This window comes from Toxotes jaculatrix, chromosome 2 (assembly GCF_017976425.1).
Source record: "Toxotes jaculatrix isolate fToxJac2 chromosome 2, fToxJac2.pri, whole genome shotgun sequence".
NCBI lineage: Eukaryota > Metazoa > Chordata > Actinopteri > Toxotidae > Toxotes > Toxotes jaculatrix.
Window position 1 is genome coordinate 5,282,130 of NC_054395.1, and position 15,954 is coordinate 5,298,083.

Consider the following 15,954-nt stretch of genomic DNA (forward strand, 5'->3'; position numbering starts at 1 on the left):
ATACACACAAGGTAATGGGAAACAGGTGGAAACAATCAGGGTGGGGAAGACAATCAGACTGGTGGGAAACATGAAGGAAGGGCAAGCAACCTGAAACAAGAGGAGATAAGATTTCAAAATAAAAGCAGAAATCACGTGACAACATAAACAAAACAACTTGATATTATTTACGAGCTATGAAACAGTGAAGTAGTTTCAGAGACAAGAAAAAGTTAGTGAACCCTTGGATTTAATAAGTGGTCCAATAACCTGGTCCAGCCACCCTTACACTGCCCTGTCAGATACCTGGATAAACCTGAGGATGTGGAGCTGTCCAGAACCAGACGCAGCAAAGCCCCAAATCATGATGTTCCCTCCACCGTCCTTCACCTTCAGGGTGATGTTTATCTAGACAGCAGCAGCTTCCTCTGTGGGGTCATGAACTCCATGCTCCATGAACCATGCACCCTGGTTTGTGTCTGACAGACTCATGAACAGAGGTGTTAACCAGCTCCAATGATTTCTTTAAACCTTTAGCTGTTACTGTCACTCTGAGCCTCTGTTAGATCTCACTGAGGACTCTGTGTTATACCTCTGGAGTCACATTATCTGGGGGAGCAGCCACAGAACAGAATCATCTTCATTTACAGACACTGTGACTGTGGACTGATGAATATCTAAACTCTCTGAGATCACTCTGTAAACCTTAAATTGTTGATCCTCTGAGATGTTTTTGTGAGGCCTGGTTCACATCAGCAGAGGCTTCTTGTGAACAGTAAACTCAAAATGTCTGAGTGACTTTTAGAAGTCAAAGTGGCTCTAACACACACCTCTGATCTGGATTCATTGGCTGGACTCCAGGTTTGCTAAAGCCTGACTCCAGTTAGTTTTTACTGATGTCATTAGTCAGGGGTTTCACATACTTTTTCCACCGCACACTGTGAAAGTGTGAATGATGGATTCAGTAAGGACGATGATCTGTGTGTTAATGTGGTTCATTAATTAGATGAAGATCTGACCTTATTTACAGATTAATTTATACATAATGCAGGTAATTCCAAAGGTTTCACTCACTTTCTCTCACCGCTGTAGAGGAGGAGCTGCAGGAATGTGTAAGTATGTAAACTGAACAACGTTAGATCAGTGCAGCCCTAATTAACTACTTATAATAAATAGAATGAGAGGCTGTAACTCAGATGTTGTTATGCACCTGCCTGAAACACACAAAAAAGGGAAATATTAGAATGAACAGTAAGGCACCTTTGGTTGATGGAGTCAGTGAGTGATGCAGTGGCAAACATTAGATGAATTAGGGAGGAACACCAGAAAAGCAGAAAGCTCTGGTTACAAGCCAAAAAAGTGTTACTGACGCAAACACTAAAAGAGGTGCACACAAAAAGTAATGATGTCTTGATGCACTCCCACAGACAGCATCACTGCTCGGGCCTCCTTCTTTGACCTTAACTTGGCTTTCGGAGCAACTGTTGGATCAGAAGGTAAAGACTGCTTCAGTTATTATTGCTATGGAATTCCAATGTAAACTCACTGTGACTGAAAAATTCAAAGTAATATTACACAGATGTAAAAATACATAAAGATGTTTACAACAGAGATTCTCAAATTTGATATCTGAGAAAATTTGACAAGTAGGAATGTCAAATTTTACAAAGTTGAAATATTTTTAGAAAAAAAAGTTAGGAAAATAATGATTTCAAGATTTCAAGAATAAGTGTAATATTTTGAGGAAAATGTTTTATTGTGTTTTGAGATAAAGTTGAAAAAAAACTTTATATACAAAAGGATTTCAACAGTAAGTTGTGTTTTTATATGAGTACATTATTATTATAGGAACGTAACATTATTACAAGAACGATATTTCTATTTTTTTTTATTGTCCCTCATGTTCTTAACCAGGGCAAATTACTCTCTGCATTTTACCCACACCAATTCAACAAAACACACACACAAAGTACATAAACCAATAGAGATGCTGGGGAAGAGGGCTGCCTACTACGGCGCCCAGGGACCTGGGGTGGATCGGTGCCTTGCTCAAGGGCACCACAGTCGTGGTCGCAGAGGGAGGGGCCTCCTTCACCTCCCATATCCCATCGTGCTTGGTCGAGGGAACAAACCGGCGACCCTCCGATCTCAGGCCGGTCCAAAGTCCAAAGCCACACTCTTTACCTGCTGCACCACTGCTGCCCCAATTTCCTACTATTTATCAAGCACAAAATGTCACGTGTTTGACTGGATTGTGTAGATCAGACTACGTGTGTGTTTTATCATTAGCTCAGAGCTACATGTGTGTGTGTGTTTGGACAGCACTCTCTTATCAGTGATACACAGGTCTGGTTTGTGTCTGCAGGCGAAGTCACCGCTCAATGTTACATTACCAAGATATGAGAAAGTGCTAACGCTCACTTAATGAGCAGCGTTCAATATCAGAACAACAAGGCCATTCTGGCTGCCTTTCATATAATTTCCACAGTTTTACCCTCTCCAGTGTAATTGGTTTTGTTTTAAGATCCTTAGATCTATGATAACAAGCTGCTTATTGTTGAAACCCACAACCTGAGGTCTTTTTGTTTTTTTCAACTTTATTCTCAAAATATCTCCACTTTATTTCCTCAATATTTTCTTCTTGTAATATTTTTTTCTTGAAACTATTCTGATCAAGTTCGCACTTGGTCAGTGTGTGATGCATGTTTTTATATTTAGTCTTTAATAAACATGTCCTACATTGTCCAAGCTGTGCAGTTGACACCATCCTGTGAGAAATAGCCTGGCTGACAGTCCTCACACACTGTATCAGCTCTGCTGGTTCCTTAGAGAAAGATACAAAACTCAACAACATCCAGCCCAACAGTGGCTCCACTGCTGGAGAAGTGAGATTTGAATTTTCTTTACCAGGTTGTTCTGTCCTCTGACCAGGTGCACACTTCGTATGTTTCTCTGCCATGATACATCCTGTATCATCGGCCAAACTTTTGCAGAAATAGCCACTTAAAACATCACAAACTGTGTCGCTTGTTGCTGTACACTTCTGCTTGGAAAAAAGACCAAGAGCTAAAAAACAGGAACATCGTCATCATTTTATTATTAATCTTAAATAATAATCACTATTATTAAAATATAAAGTAATCAGTTTACCTTTCAAATACAGACTGTACTTTTAATATATTGAATATCTTCATCTGAATAACCATTTTCCAGCAGACTGTACCTGGGACACAGGAGGTGCAGGGGAAACACTTATTCAGGCCATTGGGATGGTTCATGAAAGTCCCATCTGCACAGGGAATGCATTGTGTGCCTGACTGTTCTGTACAGTCTCTTCGAACAACTGTACCTGTGAGAGACAACACAACAGTAATGTCAATATCACTTCAAGATCAATGGCCCTGTACCACAAAGAGAGACTACAGGGTTATTCAGCTGATCATGGTGTCCTTCACTGTGTGGATATCTTCAAGGGATCAGATCAAAACCTGTTCACTGGCTGTTAACCAGCAACTAACAAATATTTTCATTAAAAACAATCTGTCAATTATTTTCTCAAATCTATTCATTGTTGTTGTTGTTGTTGTTTTTTAACAGCTAAAATGTAAACAAAAATGAAAGATACGACCCCCCGCCCATGTCTGATGAACATTCTTCCGGGATAACTTGCTCGATCATCTTCACACTCGCTTCAGCAACTTCAAATGGAAGAACAAGGTAGGAGACTGAAACCAGAATGTGTTATTCATTTCAGGGCGTTAGCCGAACACATGGTTTGCATGTGGTTTATTTGCAGTCAGCACTTCAGTCAAAGCTGCGTTTCATCATTTTAACCATTACTAGACTGTGAGCTGCTTCAGTGTGTGTATGTGTGTTATGAACTAAAGTAGCTTCAAGTCCTTATTTATTTACTAACTAACTACGGGCAACGAGAGTCAGTTGATTGTTAGACAAAGACAGTGCTTGTTGTCCTCTGTGCTTCAATAAATACATCAAGTCCAGGTTGAGCTAAGATTTTATACTGACTTCCATCCAGTCCCCACATCTCTCCTGAAGACGAGTCACATGCAGCGTGGCTGCCAAATGTCAGTATACTGTACAGGTGCACGGGTGGAGGATCAGTGAATAGTTACAGTAAAACCTGAGTTTCATAATTCCGACAGCACACGACTTATTGATAACAAGATCCACAGGATTCACTTTATTTATTAATTTGTTATGAAAGCTGATGGACAATGTAAACATTGGAACAATGTAAACATCCGCTATGTTTACAGTAAACATGAAACAAACAACAGGCTGTAGTTGGGAGTTTTCCTGTGTAGGTTCTGTGTAGGCAGTAAACTGCGTCACTTTTCAAAGCTTCAGCCTCCACCAAGCATTTTAATGAGTTTCAAACATGCAGCCATGTTTGGAGAAAACACGACATGGAAACATGATGAAAGAGCAGCGTGGGTTCATGGTCTGTGTCTCACAATGTTTTTCCCTCAAGGGATTTCTGTTAAAGTCCAAAGGACATTTTCTGCCGTGTGCATCGGGACTTAAACCGAGTGGAGACAAAATGGAGACTAGTTTCGGTTTGATTTGTTATTGTTGCCGTTTCATACCTTCGAGACACATTGGGCAACACTGTCCGTCTCCTGTGATGTACTCCTTTGCTCGGCAACATAATGCTGGTACAGCAAAGACACATCCTACAGGAAAACACAGTGTTAGCATCCAGGGACTGCTCTGCACTTCATATAGCACATAAAGCTAAGCTAACGTTAGCTTCAGCTCAGAATCGGGTTAGCATCTGTGTGGTACTTACCGAACACGAGCAGCGTCGACAACATGATATCACGCTAACACGATACTTCACTGAGCTTTGAATCCATCACTTTTCTAACAGGCTGTTCAGAACCAGACTCTGGTTCAAGCTCTGTTTCTACATGGAAAAGACAAAGAGTTCTTTAATACACCAGCAGCAGGGAGGGGCTGTCTCTTTACTTCCTGTTCGCTCTTTTGTTTCCTTATGAAAGTCATTTAGATTCTGGTGCCAGCTTCTGTTTTATGGGACATATTTTCAGACATTAATGTGCACGAAAGGCTGCAACCTGCAGCGTATAACTGACAGGATGTGGCTATGAGTTCATCAAGGTTCTGACTCAACCAGACCACAACAGGGAGACAGGAGTCCTCCCTCCCACAGCTGCTGCAGACACTGATGGGAAAGATGAACATATCACATCCAGAGGGAGGTGTGAACACCATCACTCACACTAGACAATGACAAAAAAACCCCAAACAACTGTGGGATGACTTTATAGTTTCATTTGACGCTGTTTCTCAACACTTATGTTCCACTGTGGAGGTTCTGCACCCACAGTTTGTCTTTACTCTGTGTAAAGACAAAAATCTTTTATATACAAAACTATTTACACACCCTTACTCACATCAACAGGCAGCTACAGCTTTCATCCAACTCTGTTACTGTCAGTGAGCCTGCTGACATTTCATATCACAGCTCACAAACAGTCAAACACTATTTGAACTCAAGTGGAAGTAAATACACTGAAGACATGTTTTCTAAAAAGGCTTCAAAACACAATAAGAGATGAAGAAAATATTCCCAACTGCTCTGCTGATGGAAACCATTCGTCCCATCATGCTGGAGTAAAGGGCACACTGTCCTCAGCTCCAGCGGTTTGTCCTTATTTCTGACAGATAAAGTCCAGGTTGAGAGCTGTCTCTGTCCACCAGAGAAGATCAGTGAAGGTCCACTGGACTGTAGAGCAGCAGCTCTGTAGAGGACGACTTCACTTTGTCTCACAGCAGCTGTTTTATTTCTGTTCCCTGCAAAGACAATGATCCAGCACCCAACTGGATTCTAACTGGATTCTACAGAACATTAACTCTGCAGTGAACAGCACATTATCGACTGTTTCATCATGTGATGTCCAGGTCGTCTCCTGCTGAGGACAGAAATACGTTTACTTAAAGCAGAAAGCTCTGGTACATGTGTAAAGATGTCAGCTCAGTCAGACAGTCCTCAGTCAATGAAGATTTCAAGGAAGACAACACTGCTGTCTTACCTGCTGATGCTGTTCTCTCTACAATCATCTCTGATGTTTCTGCTCCAGCTGAGTTTTTCTTTTGGTCCAAATATTAATAAATAAATTACATAATTGAATTAGATAAACAGTATTGTCATCTACCACAGTGCATCCACACACACACGCACACACACACATTTTCAAACAAAGAGTAACAAACATACCTCTGTCTGACTGCTTCCATTTCCTTTGTTTCCTGAAATAAAAACAAAACAAAAAACTTCTTAATCAATAACATCATGACTCAGCAGAAAGTTTTATCATCCATTAAATCATGATAACATTTTCTTTGACTACACACAGATCTCACCTCTTAGACGAGTTTTCTTCTTCCAGGCCACAAAGGAAATTATGCAAATGAATAAAAAAAGCACAACTCCAACACTGATCAGAATCACTGTCCCATGTGAACTGTGTGGTCCACATTCAGCATCAGTTGAAGCAGTTCCTGCTCTTATCAGCTGAAGGTTTTGTGATTGACATCTGGAATGACAGAAGGACATTTTACAGGACAAAGCAAAGACACTACAAATCCACTGCAGTTGTAAGAAAGCAGGTGTGTCCATGTGTGATGTGAAGTTTGACTCACTGTGTGTGTGGCTGACAAGATGGAAATGTCCCATCTGAAAATGTCCCCCCACTGCAGTCAGAGCACACAGTGTCTCTGAGGGCTGTTCCTGTACAAACACACATTATATCCATGGTGAAAGTAGTTACTAGTGAACATCTCATATTATGAAAGGATCAAAGTCTTATATGACTCATCACATTTCATCAGACCTGTCTGATTTCCATTCAGTAGATTTAACAAAGCATTTGATTACTGAGATGTTTGAATCCAACACTTGAAAAATCATCCCATTGAAAAACATTTCTTTGTTTCAGTTTCCAAAATGATTGTTCAGTCTTTACTATGTGAGCTATGATGAAATGTTCCAGTGCAGCTCTTCTCCCATAAGTGCACAGCAAGATGGGATTTAGATTGACTGGAAAGGAGAAATCACAGCAGCTTCATAACCAAAGATGTTATAAATCTGTGCTAATGAGAATCTGTTTCAGATGTTTTCTGAATAAGGATAATACAGATATTGATGGTAGAGATGGAAGCAGATTGTTCCAAAGAGATGATTCTCTGTGTTTCAGTAAGTATTGATTAAGGGAAGTCCAGCAATACATGTGAAGTTCATGCAATACAAGTTTCTGGTGGAGTCTGAGTGAATGTCTGAGGAAAATGTACAAAAACCCTGGAAAACAGTAAAAGTCTGATGTGTAATCATACTGGAAACTGATCAAATGTATTTTCTGAAGAGAGGGGCAGATCGGTCGAATCTTTTAGTAAAGCTAATCATTCATCATCTCTTGAATCAGGAAAATCCTCTTGAGCCAATCAAAATTCTTTTCTTACTGCACTACTCTGTGTTTTGTCACCTCAGTCTGCTCGTGTTGCAGAGCTGCTGTTTTACCACAGCTGGCTCTGCACTGCAGCACTTCACTGCACGTATGAGTGAAAATGAGAGTGTGTAAGTGTGAAAACACAGATATGTTCAACTCCAAAGCTAATACAGACCTGCGTTAACAAAACATTCAGGTGGCAGCTTTTCATTGTTAGCTGTTGCTAACTGTTGCTGTTGGATGTTAAAATGCTAAACCTCACTATCAGCAGGTCAAATCACCTGTTGCTAATTAAAGCTAATTCCATGAGTCACATGACAGCAGGCCCAAATCCAACCTGTCTGTTGTCTGATGTGTTTGCTCTCTGTAAGTCAGTGTCTGTGCTCTGCCAAAGACTGTTGGCCTGAGTGTTTCTGTAGTTCCAACAACACCAATCAATCACATCACATCAGTTTCAGGAGTCATGTTCTCCCACTTTATCTTTCCTTCATGTCACAGCAACAATTCAAGCTTATTACCTTGACAGGTGTGTGTGTGTGTGGTCAACTGTTACCATGGAGACTTTGAGAAAGTGACCCACAGCTACCAGTTGACTGGATGCTCAACTGAGCTGCTCTAAGCTGTGATTTTTAGAGTTTGTTATAGTTTCAAAGTGTCAAACCAGAGCTACAGTATCATCTTAAAGTCAGCACAAGAAAACCAACCTTTCTCCCTGATGTATTGTCCTGGTTGACAGCTGCTGTGTTTCTGTGCTGCCACACAGTGGTTCTCTGTGAAGTCTATACAGTAGAATCCTTCCAGTGGTTCACAAAGTGTATCTGAGGTTGCTGTGCATGAAGTCTTTATCTTCAGACCAGAACCTGTCAACACATATACAGGTTACATATACAGACACTAAACTTCTATTCTGCTTCATCTACTAGAGAGACACTAGCAAAGTGTTTGTCTGACTAGATGTCAGAAAAACTAAAGATGATCTTTAGGTTTTATGACAGAATAAAAACGAAGTGGAGAATAAAACTGCTCGTACAGACCACCCAGTGGAAATCTGATTTCACTGTGGAAGGAAAACAGCTGAGCTCTGCAAGGAGAGGTCAGTTCTATCATTACTGCAGGTCCCACTGATAAAAAAAAACTGGATTGTTTCTGATTTAAATAAATAAAAATACTGTGGAAACTACAGAGGACAGAACTACAAAGTCTCAGCTGATCTTAACAGCAAAAAACTAAAAACAGACTGACTTACTAATGTAAAAGTCTATTGTGACACTACAGTGTTTTCTCTGCTCTCACAGTATTTCAGATGTCTTTGTTTCTGCAAATCTCCATCGGTGCAAAATCATTAATGTGCAGTAAACAAAATTTCTGCATATTCAAAGAGACACTGTCTCAAACACCCGTCTCAGCTCTGACACTTGCAGTAATATTCCTACTAACTGATTTGTCTTAGACATAAGTTTCTACTGATAATTAGAAAATATGAACAGAAATCTACCTGCATCACAGCTGGTGCATGTAAAACACTGTTTAAGTCCAGTAGGTTTATTCATGAAGGATCCATCCATGCAGGGCAAACAGGAAGTACTTCTGAACTCTGTACAATCTGTTTTAACACGACTTCCTGTTGAGAAGAAAAGCAACAATTGAATTTCCTTCAGTTTAATGTTTGTATTGAATGAAAAGGTTTAATGTTGAGGGTAAAGCTCATGTTATGAGTTAGTCACAGTGACATGCTCTGCTGTCTACTACAGTGTCATTCTTATTACTACAAGCAGGTGGAGCCAAAGTTGGAAAAACTTCCAGCCTGTTCTTTTACTGTTGGAGTCAAACTCAGTCAGATGCAGGTCCTTCACCCACACATTTCACTTGTCAACATAAACGGCACCAACCATGGGAGAGAAACTGACGCCACTCTTCTGTACACAAGTGCTGGATTCTGCTGAGTCAGGTTGACACCTGGCAGCATCACAAAGACTCCATATGTAACTACCACAGTCACATGTCCCTTTACCATTCAGTAGGATCTTACCAGGAAGACACATAGGACAGCATTCATCCTCTATCTGATACTCTGCTGGATTACATTTCAGGGTATTTCCACTGAAGACTTTGATCATAAGTATCTGTGAAGAATAAGACAAAGTTTTTAGTCTCAGTGAAGCCTGGTTGAAATGTTGACATGATCAAGAAGTGTCCTGAATGACTCAAACAAAGAATGGCAAGATTAAAGACATGACTGACAGCCACCATGAGGTGGAAAACAACTACCAGAAGAGGAGGGAAGGTGAGTGGAGGAGGACGCTGATGGAGGAGAGAGAGAAGAGAGGATTCCTGAGGGGAGAGGATGATGGTCAGCTAGGACCAAAGAAGAAGAGAAAGATCAGGAGAAGAAGAAGAAAAGGTTGATTCCAGAAGACAAATGAAAATACACAATGGAAAAAAAATAGTTTTTCTATTTGATCAGTTACAGATAATAACTCCTTTTCTTTCTGCTTCCATCAGATAAAACCAAAAACCAGTTTCTCTTCTTGTTTTATTGGGCTTTTACATTTTACTCATTATCCTTCTGAGCACTTTAATCTACCAGAGCTAAAGAAGCTAATTTCACTTTTTGTATTTTGGGGGATTTTGAAAAAGTGTCAAAGTGCTTGGTATAAGACCAGTCCTATTCTACTGTATAACACAGGTAACAATGTTGGAATTATAGATAATTATGTTTTCAGTTGTTTTAAATTGATTTACAAACTGTTTTAAACCTGCTGCACATGCACATCTGTGCAAACAGCAAATAAATGCTTCATAATTCACTGTAACACTGTTACAAGCCAATGCATAAATATCTTGTGAGTTCTTCATCATAAACAATTTAAACTCTGACTTACTAAGGATCTGTTCATGTGCTTCTATCACCTGTTAAATGTTTATTTACTATATTTGAATGTAAATCATTCATTTCATTCATATTTATGAACAGTTCAAACCCTAATTAACACGTGTGTCCACCAATTCAATTCAGTTCAATTTTATTTATATAGCGCCTTCCACAATCAAAATTGTCTCAAAGCGCTTTACAGAGACCCAGAGCCTGACCCCAGAGCAAGCACTTAAGGCGACAGTGGCGAGAAAAAACAGGAAGAAACCTTGAGCAGAACCTGGCTCATATGGGTGACCCTCCTGCTGATGGCCGGGCTGAGTGAAAGGAGGAAAAGGAGGAAGAAAGGACAGCTGGGAATGGAGGAGAGGAGGAGAAAAGCAAAAAGCTGTCATTATTGGTAATTATTTACATTGCAGTTGGCATAGAATATTAATCCAAAATGTATCTGAAGCAGAGTGGAACATTAAGCATAGTAATGAGTTAGAAATGGATAATTGTAGACAATAAACAGCAGCAGGTGGGTGGAGCCAGGACCACAGACAGAGAACATGCAGCTCGGGAGCCAGAGACACCTGCAGAAAGGTACAGAGACAGAGAGACCAAAGAGAAACAAACACAGGACTTGGAGAAGGATTCAGAAGAAGACGGTTACAGGTCATCCAGGCCTTTATGTCTTTAAGACATGCCTGAAGTATGGCTAACTGATCTGTTTTGTCTGGCTTCATAGATAAATAATTAAATCTATCCTTTTATTAATATTAATATTATTAATATTATAATATATTAAATGCATCATTTCCACTATGGATTTCAAAATAAAGTCTCCTTATTATTACTTCCTACATGTTTACAGCTGCAGAGAAATGTTAGTGAGAGTGCAGACTGCTTGAACTCTGCAGGAATGTTGAGCTGCATGTGGACATTGAGAAAACATGACTGTCTCATCACAGAGTAGTTTGAGAAGACAAAGCTTTAATGCAGATGATTCTGCTGCTGCATGAACCTCAGCTCAGCATTAACAGCACATGAGCCTCACAGGACTGAAACAGGGTTTAACAACCACAGTGATTTAGCAAAGCAGCTCACAACCCCTCCATCCCACCACTGGAGAGACCATTATAACTTATGACAAACTTTCCAAACACCTATATTTTTTAAACAGACTCCCACTGCCACTTCCTGTCACCCACACAGGTGTTGAAGCTGATGAAGCTTCTGACAAACAGAGAAGCAGCTTCAAGTTCTCAGGTGATATTTGCATTTTCTTTCTTTGGACTCTGAAATGATTATATATGAGTGACAGAGAGAGAAAGAGTCAGAAATGAGAAATGTTGGAGAGGAGGAGCAATGTGCTTTATACATTACTGCCTGACAAATACAAGCTTCCTGTCATTTTCTGTAATAAACTACTTTACCAACAGAGATGCAGCTGTCACAGGTTTTCTTGTAGAAGTCATTTTAAATGGCAGGTTGGTAGTTTTCATCAGATGAAGACACCATGACTGAGATTTGGGACGAGGTGAGTAACATCCCAAACAGGAGGAGAAGACCTGGAGACAAAAAGACATCAGATAAAAACTGCACTAACCAGCAGGTAACCTGGTTACTGTGGCTGACAGATTAAGGTTAACCTGGTTGACACAGGATGATTGAACCTGGAGTTGGACTGGACTCAGATTTCACAGCTCACTGCTCTGATCAGAGTTGACATTATTCCAACTTCAGCTTGTTTCCTGGTAGCTGGTAAAACGGCTGAGATCTTGACTCATTCTGTAGCCTCTGTCCACACAGCACAGCTCACACTGATTATCTGTGCTCTGATATCTCATGAGAGCAGAGGTTTTACAAGACTGATCAACATGATGAGTGAAGCAGGATGAAGCACAATTTGATCCAAAGATAATTCAATGATCCAAAGTTCAACTGAAAGTTTCCACAACTGAACAACAGGTTAGAGCAGTTTTTACAGAGTTCCAGTCGTTCTCTTACTTTGAAAAACATGATTATCCAAACCAGTACAGACCAAGCAGACAGCACAGCTACAACTAAAGATCCGTTCTAGTCCAACAGCAGCGGATCAGGGCGAGGTCTCTGTTCTCTGATCACAGGCCTCACTTTTCATTTCAGTGGAACCATCCTTTATTAATATTGCTGCATTAGAAGCTGCTCACTCTGCAGGTAGAGAGCAGTTAGACTGCTGCTGTCTCAGACTGTCTTCTACTCTGTCTCAAACTGTCTTCTCGTCTATTTTACGTCTGTTAAATCTATATAAGCTGCGGCGCTTCCGGAAACAGTCTGTAAATATCTTGTGTAACCGATCAAAACATAAAACTTTCTGCGTTTTCATTTACTTTAACAATAAAGTGGAAACAAGAGATTAAACAGGTACAGTAACAACATACTGACCTTAGTGGGACAATATTATGTGATTTAACGAATAAAAAAATAAGTTCAGTTTTCTCACCGTCGCTGGTGTAACTTTCTGTTTTGCGTAGTTTCCAGTCCCAGAGCTCAGAGTAGTTCAGCGAGAATCGGACACATGATTTCTCTGAACTCTGAGCAGCAAAAGTCGATTTCTCCAAAGGTGACAAATAAAGAAACACAGTCTCTGACCCACATGTGTCACTGAAAACGATCGATCTCTATAATAAAAACCCTAAAACAGCTCAATACATTCAGATCAGTTTGTGCAGGAAGATCAGTTTCACAAAGGAAGAAAGAAATGAGTGTGAGACATGAGCCAATAGATTCAAACTGAGAAGCTCACGTGTTTAACTGACTCATAAAGAAACAGGAAGCCCGAGGACTCATTTACCTCCAAAACCTGATCTTTGTAGGAGGGTTCAGGGGCATGTGGGGGTGATCAGCTCAGTCAGGTTGTGGTTGTGTTGAACAGCACAGGGACATAATGCTGATCCTGTCCTTGGCCCTGTCCTGCTCTTCCTCTCTCATCTCCATCACCTCCTCTCTTTCTCTTTTTCTCACTCACCATCTTGTCTCGTACCTCTCTCATGTTTTATTATTTTGTGTTGTTGTCTGTAGGTGATATTGACACTGACATGTATTTTACATTAACTGGTCTGTAACATACATTTAACCCTTTACACTGAACTGAATTTAAAGAAAAGCAATTTCAACTTTCTTTGAAGGTTTAATTAATATTAGCAGCTCATTAATTCACTCAAGTGAAACTAACTAGCTGTTATCATGATGGAACGGCCACAGTTTAACCTCAGAAAAAATATGGAGGCCTGGACCTTGTTGACCTCATTGGTGGGAACAGGAGTCTCTAACAAGTGGTGTTACAGAGCCGACCAGACCGTGCTCTGTTTTACACACATACTGTTCAACATGATTATAACGCACAAAGTTATTCATTTAAAAAAACTTTCTGTAATGTTAGACTGTGACAGTTAAATTCCTCTGTTCAGTTTATAACAGGAGGGGAAAATAAATTTGGAGCCATGGTTATTGGTGACTCAGCATTCTGACAGTTTGCAGCACGTGTGTGTTTTTCACATGACTCACCAAGTGTTTCAGCTGCAGCCTTTTCACTATAACAGTGGGGGGTGAGGTGTCAGATGACAAGTTTAAATGTGTTTTCAACACATATTTATATGTAAATATATTGTAAGTGATAGAAGTCAGTAAGTGAACAGTCAAACTGGATCCCAGCTCTGTTCTGTCTGATGCACAACAAATATCCAGGCTTCTTAACTGAAGGATACAGTCATATACACACTGTTGATGTTGATTTCAGAGTTTTCTGTTCACTCTGTCTCACTGACACATGGACACACTCATAATCTCTGTTGACTTTTTGTAGCAATGAAAGGGAGAGAAACTGTTTCCCTGAATATGCAAAGACTCAGGTTTTATCAGAGTTATGTTGACATGATGTTGACTTAGTGAACTTCCATATCTTGCATTATGTATTTGCTTATCCCGCACACAGAGTTCTGTGACCTTGCATGAAATGCCTGTAATAATGAAGATATTTTCTTAATGCACATGTTGCCTATCCTCAGCAAAAAAACCCAAACAACACAAACTGTAAAACAAATGAATTTTTAAACTCTTTTATATCATTTCTGGACACCTTCTCAGACCTGCTCAGATAATTCATCTGTTCTGTTTGAAAATTAGAGGCTGTAAATTCTGCTGTAAACTGTCATAATATTTCATGGTGGTTTCTCCATCCTTATAAAAATCATCAAATTGTGTTTCATTCATTCATTTTCTTATGTTCAGTCATTTTGACACAATTTTCTGATGAAAACTTGAGCATCAAACTTCACAGTTTGGTTCAGTCACATCCAAAGTGATGTTTACAATTAATGGTGATGACGGCAGCAATGTTCCTGATTGTGATTCTGAAGTAACCATGTGTAATATAACTTACATGACATGTATGTAATCTACATGCAGGCATCTCACTGAACCTGTGACTGATATGTAATTACACACTTCTACATTTCACTGGACAGTTTGAAGCTTTTTCTTGTGAATAAAGTTCAACATGAAACTTTGTTTGTTTTCAGTTCATTAAACACAAAGAAGAAGTTGAAAGTGAAGGCAAATGTTGGAAAAATCCCCCACAGAGCAGCATGTGACTCTTTGTACTTCAGAGAGAAAAACACTGAGTTAGTATTACACTCCTATAACAACACATGGTGCCTACATTACCCACAATGCAACTCTACAGTCATCAGTCAGGTGTGTTATTGTAGTTGCAGCTGTGTAGATCTGAGGCTCTACCCTGCAGCAGAGATACAGACACAGAGCTCTGCTGATGAATGAATAAAAACACTCTCACTCAGTCTCCATTGATTTGGATGAATGGATATAATATTTATTCTGGCTCCAGGAAACAGACTCCACACATGAGAAACATCCTAGAATCTGCTGAACTACTCCCCCAGTGAAACACACACACAAATATCACAGTACATCAACAAAATAACATCAGTGACACTAATCACAAGTTGTTGTGTGTGATCTTTGTTCTCTAAACTTCAACATTAAATGAGAACTGAAACTTACAGACTGTTTTTGCTGTTCCCGTTTCACAGTGACATGGAATTGCAAAACAACCTCCATCACACCTCAGGCTGCTGACTGTTGTATTTTCACTGTGTAAACATTAAAGATCCCTCCAGAGTTTTTTTTTTTTAAGACAAACAGAAATACTCTGCTTGGAATAATAACTGCTGTTTAACATGGTTTTCCCACTAAAAAAAATGTAGTGAACACAAGAGGTCTGCTACTTCACTGAAAAGATCATTGTCAGCACTGGAGGCTTCAAGTTTCCATGTCTCACTTGTGTGAGAGACAGAGACACTGAGACAGACTAAAGCCACAAAAGAACTGTGGTAAGTTCTCCACAATACTTGGAAGAACCTTCCTGCCCAGAACCTGAAAAACTGTGTGTGAGAGTCCTGAGGAGAACTGGAGCTGATTTAAAGTGTGGTCACTCCAAACATTGATTTTAGTCAGTTTGTTTCTGTTACTACTCTTTGTATGAAGTGAACTGCAGTCGCAGGCCGTCAGGACAAACAAGGCAAGAAGAGCTCGAGCAGTTAAAGCTAAAAAAAAGAGGAAGAGACGTCTCTT

General features: G+C 39.9%; 3 protein-coding genes across 7 annotated transcripts in view; 1 reads left to right on the forward strand and 2 right to left on the reverse strand.

The window, feature by feature from the left end:
• Nucleotides 1-15,954, forward strand: part of LOC121199043 (tumor necrosis factor receptor superfamily member 14-like) — a 751,306-nt gene that overhangs the window by 629,388 nt on the left and 105,964 nt on the right. The gene's annotated exons all lie outside the window — the stretch shown is intronic.
• On the reverse strand, nucleotides 1,710-5,112 carry LOC121198985 (tumor necrosis factor receptor superfamily member 14-like). Of its 2 annotated transcripts, none has more exons than XM_041063405.1 (5): nucleotides 4,790-5,112; nucleotides 4,587-4,673; nucleotides 3,203-3,328; nucleotides 2,719-3,045; nucleotides 1,710-2,193 (listed from the first exon to the last, which is right to left on the reverse strand). In XM_041063405.1, exons 1-5 carry the CDS (start codon nucleotides 4,812-4,814, stop codon nucleotides 1,928-1,930), a joined length of 831 nt encoding a protein of 276 aa, XP_040919339.1. In that variant the 5' UTR covers nucleotides 4,815-5,112; the 3' UTR covers nucleotides 1,710-1,927. The 2 variants fall into 2 exon arrangements, with proteins under 2 accessions (XP_040919339.1, XP_040919348.1); XM_041063414.1 differs by having other exon boundaries at nucleotides 1,718-2,126; nucleotides 2,721-2,803; nucleotides 2,887-3,045; nucleotides 4,587-5,112.
• Nucleotides 5,268-13,071, reverse strand: LOC121198824 (tumor necrosis factor receptor superfamily member 14-like). 4 transcript variants are annotated; one of them, XM_041063176.1, is made up of 10 exons: nucleotides 12,806-13,071; nucleotides 11,757-11,891; nucleotides 9,496-9,589; nucleotides 8,962-9,087; nucleotides 8,171-8,326; nucleotides 6,664-6,751; nucleotides 6,385-6,557; nucleotides 6,239-6,270; nucleotides 6,054-6,111; nucleotides 5,268-5,930 (listed from the first exon to the last, which is right to left on the reverse strand). In XM_041063176.1, exons 2-10 carry the CDS (start codon nucleotides 11,823-11,825, stop codon nucleotides 5,908-5,910), a joined length of 819 nt encoding a protein of 272 aa, XP_040919110.1. In that variant the 5' UTR covers nucleotides 11,826-11,891; nucleotides 12,806-13,071; the 3' UTR covers nucleotides 5,268-5,907. The 4 variants fall into 4 exon arrangements, with proteins under 4 accessions (XP_040919110.1, XP_040919095.1, XP_040919103.1 ...); XM_041063161.1 differs by having other exon boundaries at nucleotides 5,268-5,933; XM_041063169.1 differs by lacking the exon at nucleotides 12,806-13,071 and adding an exon at nucleotides 11,973-12,196 and having other exon boundaries at nucleotides 5,268-5,933.